Source organism: Arachis hypogaea, chromosome 15, assembly GCF_003086295.3.
Source record: "Arachis hypogaea cultivar Tifrunner chromosome 15, arahy.Tifrunner.gnm2.J5K5, whole genome shotgun sequence".
NCBI classification, from domain to species: Eukaryota; Viridiplantae; Streptophyta; class Magnoliopsida; order Fabales; family Fabaceae; genus Arachis; species Arachis hypogaea.
The window spans coordinates 148,767,881-148,774,701 of record NC_092050.1 but is presented as its reverse complement, the minus strand read 5'-3'; the positions used below and the strand labels follow the sequence as shown (position 1 = coordinate 148,774,701).

At 26.1% G+C, this 6,821-nt stretch overlaps 1 protein-coding gene across 1 annotated transcript; it reads left to right on the top strand.

The window, feature by feature from the left end:
* Positions 1 to 590: 590 nt before the first annotated feature.
* Positions 591 to 6,449, top strand: LOC112751232 (transcription factor bHLH68). Its single transcript, XM_025800298.3, has 9 exons — positions 591 to 1,503; positions 1,810 to 2,119; positions 2,695 to 2,772; positions 3,129 to 3,194; positions 4,101 to 4,166; positions 4,487 to 4,546; positions 4,802 to 4,849; positions 5,119 to 5,166; positions 5,872 to 6,449. Exons 1-9 carry the CDS (start codon positions 1,262 to 1,264, stop codon positions 6,004 to 6,006), a joined length of 1,053 nt encoding a protein of 350 aa, XP_025656083.1. The 5' UTR covers positions 591 to 1,261; the 3' UTR covers positions 6,007 to 6,449.
* Positions 6,450 to 6,821: the final 372 nt, after the last annotated feature.

Below are 6,821 nucleotides of genomic sequence, written 5' to 3'. Positions count from 1 at the left end.
TCAAAGCAACTTTACAATTTAAAAAAAATTACGAGTAAAGGATAAATATATCTCTAATTTTTTATCTCAAAGATACATAAATTTTTTATTAATTAAAAATATAAAAATATTTTTTATTTTTTAAAACATGAAACATCAAATTATTTTGAAGAATCGATTTGTCTTTATATATTTTAGACAAAAGAACTTAAATGTCTCATGTTTTAAAAAATCGAAGACGTTTTTATATTTTTAATTAGTCAATAATTTATGTATTTTTGAATTAAAAAATTAAAGATCTAATTATAAATATACATAAAAGATTTAGTTAATTATTTTAAAATATTACAGTTAATTTCTTAATTCAAGTTAATATTCAAATTTGAATACTTATTGCCATGGACAACCTCTTAATGGAATGAGTATGATTGTTTTGAGTCAAGGATGAATAAGAAGGTTTGTTTAGCTTGGATAAGTCAAATTAATTTGTTTTAAAACATCCATCCTTAAAAGCCTTTGTAATGTGAAAGCCTTCATAGAATGCCACGTGGCTCGATATGATCGAAATATCATTCACCTATATAGTCATTTTTTCTGAGACGTATGCATATATCTTGGAAAGTTTGGAAAATATATACCTTCTTAAATCATTTTCCTAAATAATATTCATTTAGCTTCCAAATGAGAGAAATTGTTTTTTTTTTTGGTTTAATATATTTTTGAAATATTAAATACATAAAAAATTTCACTATTTAAAAATTAATATAATAAAACATCATTAGTTTATTATTACACATATTAAGAGATTTTATCACTGCTCTCCACATATGTTTTGGGTTTTCTTAATTATGCGAAATGCTACCACCTTTTCTGTCCCACTTTAAGATAAAGCAAAAGCAAGAAAAGAAATTACAGGAAAGGAAGAAACAAATAAAGAAAAAAAAATGGAAAAAGAAAAGCAATAAAGAAAGGAAAGAAAACAAAGACTCAAAGCTCCATGATTATTCAAATTCTTTCAAAAACAGCTCCTTGGAGTGGTGGTGTTCTCCTTACTACTTAATCAACCTCAAGGAGCACCTCTCAAAGTTTCTACACAAAAGAACTTTATTCTTTTAAGAGGGGCAAGAACATCAAGAAAGCAAAGGGAGGGAAAGGAAAGAAAAAAAAAAAGAGAAAGAGAAAGGAAAATTTCTTTTGTTCCTTTCTAAGAAAAAAAAATATTTATAAAAAAACGAAAGAGGAGGAAGAGAAGGAGAAACGGAAGAAAGAAGAGAGACAAGAAATGAATAGAGGAGTTGTTCATGGGTCGCCGGTGCAACAAATGATGGCGGCCGGAAACCCTAATTGGTGGAACATCAATAGCATGAGGCCTCCTCCTCTTCCACAAGCTCCTCCTTTCTTGTCTACAACTCCTAATTCTTCAAACTTTCTCACCCAATATTCTTCTTCTTCTTCCTCTCTTCCTTTGCCTCCTTCTTGGCATGAAAATCAAGAGCTTCCTGAGTCATGGAGCCAGCTACTCATGTATATCTATATCTCTCTCTTTCAATTCATAGCTTCTTAGCTTTTTAATTTCCTCTCTCACATGTACTAACAACATGACTGCATGGCAGGCCTAACAATTATTATTTCAAGAAACAAAATTTTATTATCTTTTAAAATTTTCACATGATCTAAGTAAAGTATATCACATCTTTATTATTATTATTAATTTATTTTTTTTTTTTTGGAATTTTTTTAGTTCTTCCTTAATATGACTCAACTAATATTAAAAATATCTGAAATTTTTCCTTGTTGGTGTGGTTTTAATTTGGGGTTTTGGGTTGAAAGGGGTGGACTTGTGGGTGAAGAAGATCATCATCAAATGCTAAGTCATCAACATCATCATCAAGGTGCAAATAACAATGCTTCTCTTGTTGATGTTAAGCAAGAAAGCTCAGTTAACAGCTATGTATATGGCCATGGTGGTGCAAATGAAGAACTTCAGCCATCAAAGACTGCATCTTGGTCTCCAAATTCATGTGTCACAAGCTTCAGCAGCAACATGCTTGATTTTTCAAGCAATAATAATAGTGATCATAAGACTAATAATATTGATGCAAGGCATCCACCACCACCACCACCAGATCGATCATCTGAGGTACCCATATTAGTCAACATTAATCACAATATTTGTTTTTTTTTTTTTCCTTTCTTTTTTTTATATAACTACCAACTGAAAAATGTTTAACTCTCTTGAATGAATAATTAATTACACCAAACTTACTTCTTGATGAAACTTAATTAAGGATTCTTGAATTGATTGAATTGAGCTTCTATGTATCAAAAAAAAAAAAAAAATATGTATTCATTATTAGCTTTTCTTGGTCAATGAGTTATAACACTAACTTACTTTCTGATGAAACTTTACCAATTAGCACCTTTGATTTTGTCCATAGAAAAGCTATCATATTTTACAATATTAAAAAAATATAACATTTTCCATAAAAACATCCACTAAAGGAAATTAAATAAAGAACCCTCTTCCTCTCCTTTTTTTTTCTGATAAAAAATTTTATTTTTAAAAAAATGTTGATTAAATTTGTTTTCTTACTATTAATAATGTCTTACAACTACAAAAATTATTCCACATTTTTTTTATTTCAGTTTAATTCAACAAATATATTTTTGTTATAATTAATAAAACTAAAATTTCTTTGGTTGTGAAAATTAAAGTGTAACAGCAGTGCAAGTGGTGGGGCAGTGAAGAAAGCTAGGGTTCAACCTTCCACAACTACTCAATCCACATTCAAGGTATGTATGTATGTATGTATGTATCTATGTGTTAATGCAAACTAATAACTATGAAGAAACTTCCAACCCTTGAATTCTCTTTCAGGCAAAAAAACACACACAAAATTAGAACATCATGTGGATGGTAACTGTTGTCTTTCTTGGTTGTCCATTACCCAATCATGATTATTCTCTTTATCTCTTTTTTTTTTTTTTTAATTTTCTTTAACCTGACCCTTTTTTTTCTATCATAAAATGGAAAAAAAAAAAGGAATCGGAAAAAGTCAAATGAAACAAGAAAATAGAGCCAATTTTTGAGCATGTGCTTGAGCCCGACACAAATTAACATGTTATGTTCATCTTCTCATGAATTTCAGGTCAGGAAGGAGAAGTTAGGTGACAGAATTACTGCACTTCATCAGCTGGTTTCCCCATTTGGGAAGGTAATTAATTAATAATTTAATTAATTAATTAAGCCTTGTTTAATAATCAGTTCAATATCAATGCCTTCATGCACATTAATTAAGTAAATTAATAAAATATGCCCATTTTATTTTAAAATAAAAAATAATGACTATAAATAAAATGCGTCTGAATTACATTTTATTATTTTTTATTTTTAAAATTTTATAAAAATTTTAAAAATAATAAAAACAGAAAAATGTTAGAGCAAAAAATTGTAAAAATAAAAAAATAAAAAGACACATCAAAGGCAACCTAATTTTCTATATAGTCTATCTTATATATCCACTAGCGAGCAATAGTTGATGTAATCATCCACCGTCCAAAAGAAAGAAATTAAATTTTTTTAAAATACACAGTATGTTTTTTAATATATTATTAGATATATAATTATTTATACTATATCTTCTTCAGTTAGTTTAAATTTTTGAATGGAGTAATTTCATGATATGATATTAAAGCTCTATGTTCAAAAAATATAGAGTTCAATTCTTAGTAAATCTAAAAAATAAAAAGATAATATAAGACAAAAAAAAAACATATAAAAAATAAAATAAATTTAAAAGAGACTCTTTAAAATTTTAGAGATATAATTATTTATGTTGTTTTTTTTAAACTTAATTTTTTGATGGCTGATTTTATGACATAATAAAAATATAAAATATCAAAAAATAAAAATAAAAAACATCAGCAAAATAAGTCAAATGTGTTACCTTTTTTATTTATTAAAAAATTGAAAAAATGTATCAAAAACATTCTTATTATCTCTACATGTTTTCTTTAACTATGAATACAGGTTATGAAAACTCAAACGATGCTTTATTATATGACTATGGAGGATTTAAATTTTATGGTGTGTGGTATTTATATTTTACTTTTTTTTGCAGACTGACACAGCCTCAGTGTTGTTAGAAGCTATTGGGTATATCAGATTCCTTCAGAGTCAAATTGAGGTCATTTATGTTCCTTCAATACTCATATTTGTACCATACATACACATTCCTTTACTAATAATCAGTTTTCCCAAACAACTATGATGAGTCAGTGATATATATATATATATATATATATATATATATATATATATATATATATATATATATATATATATATATATATATGTATGTGTGTGTGTATATAGCACGCTATTAAAGGTTCACTTTACTTTTTTTTTTCAACAACACACCCTTTATTATTTATTATTTATTGAAGTTCTAAAACTATGTTAAATTATTTATTTTGTATTCAAAAAATTCCTTGGATATTATTTCAGGCCCTTAGTTTACCATACTTGAGCAATGGATCAGGGAACACAAGGCATCAACAACATTCTGTAAGAATATTATATATTAATTTATGATAAATCCATTTCTGGTTAATTAGTTAATTTAGCATTAAGTACAATTAACATTTCTGATGAAAGCAATTATGAAGAATAATATCACACACTCTCTAGCTCTGAGCCTAGCTTGTTGATTCTTTTTGTCTTGCAAGTGCATGTGTGAGAATGTACATTAATTAATTAGAAATTGATAAGTAATTATGTGGTAGTAATTGAGTGATGATTGTAATTATCTAATGTTATTAGGTTCATCAGGGAGAGAAAAATTGTTTATTCCCTGAAGACCCCGGTCAGGTATGCTTTTTACATTGGATCCATTAAATCTTTTAAGGGTTTTGGTGATTTTGAATTTAGAAATTTTAAAGAATTTACCTTACATTATATTATTAAATAAAGAAAAGCATATAAATAAAGAGAAATATTGTATTATCAAAAGCGAGCTTTATCTGATGTAATATTATTTTAATTAAACTAATGTCTTGCTTTAGTACTTTACTAATTGCAAAAAGTTGAACATGGTTTATTAGATTCTGATTTTAATTTGTTTTACTTTTTGGTTATAGCTGCTGCATGAAAACTGCTTGAAGAGGAAAGCACCTACTAGTGAACAGGTATGATTATTGCCCTCTTCAACTTTAATATTTTAATTTTTTTTTTAGTTTTCTTTCATAATTTTACAATGAGAGTTTCTGTTTCATAACCCTCTTCTACTATTTCAGACCCCTTTTGTAGTATATTTTTTTATTTTAATTTTTTTTTTGTGAATAAAAGAAAACAATATGAAAATAAAAAAAAAAGAAATTACTTCTGCTTTAACAAATCTTGAAAACAAACAACACTAAAAATATAAACAAAAACAAAGTATTAATTATGTGGTAAAAATAAAATATTTTCTTACTTAACCTTATACTCAAGGGCAAAGTCCAAAAAAAAAAATATTTTAGGAATTGATTTGTAAAATTCTTTTAAGAAAACTACATCAATATTTTTAAATCTTATTCTTATACTAAGAGCAATGTTATATTATTATTTTTTACTATTATTTAGCTATCAATAATTTATATCTATATTTACATAAATTTTACACATAAAAAATATATAATTTATATCTATATTTATTAAAATTTATACACATAAATCAATATATTTTGTATTTATATTTTTTAAAATTTGTATACATAAATTATTAAAATTTATTTATTAAAAATAATTTAATATTTATACTAATCAATTGATGATAACAAAAATATTAAAAATTACTGGTCCGTTAGATTTTCCTTACCCTAATTTTATTGCCTCGCATATTATCTAATTAGGATTCTCAAGAAGAGACTAAGAAGGACCTAAGGAGTAGAGGGTTGTGTTTGGTTCCGGTTTCATGCACACTTCAAGTTGGAAGTGACAATGGTGCTGATTATTGGGCTCCAGCCCTTGGTGGCGGTTTTCGGTAGATCAAGTTTAATTAATTATAATTAATTAATTAATTAAGTAGGGGGCAGCATATATATATATATAACTAATATATATATGTTTGTACATGCATGGCATCATCACACATAAAAGTAAAATTCATGAACATGATATAACATCATGAGCAGTCAATCTGCTAAGGAAAACAAACTAAGGCTGATTGCTCATGATGCTATACTTCATAAATCCTGAATAATAATAAAACAAAATGTGTGTGCTTGCTTGCTGTGACAAATTAAATTATTAATGTATTTTGCAAGCCCTTGGAGTGCTTTATTTAAATTCATGGAAATCATGATCATGCTCTTATATTTATTTTGTTAGCTTAATTAATTAAGATGCTGGTACAATATGCAATATATTTCAATGTATATGCAAATATTTGTATTATTAATCATTTCATGCTACTCCTTTTCTAGCGCCATTATTTGAAACGTTCATTATTATCTTCATTCTCACTTATATATATCGGTAATGTTAGAGAAATTAAAAAAAAAAAAAAGGTTAGAACTTATTTTATTATTTAGTATTTATTAATTATTATAATAATTAATAAATTTTAAATTAATTAAGATAAATTCTAATTATTTTTAGCTAATTTTCTTTTACCAAACGTTTTATATCTCATTAGATTTATCTTGCTAGCCAGGACACTATATTACTATTTTCATATAAACAATTTGTTCAATTCCATTGTTGGATCCTTTATAAATTCACTTCTTTTAGAAGTTTGAAGTAACAGAAAGTAGTATATAAACGATTATATTTTTAAAGTCTTTTGGAATTTGGATGGATT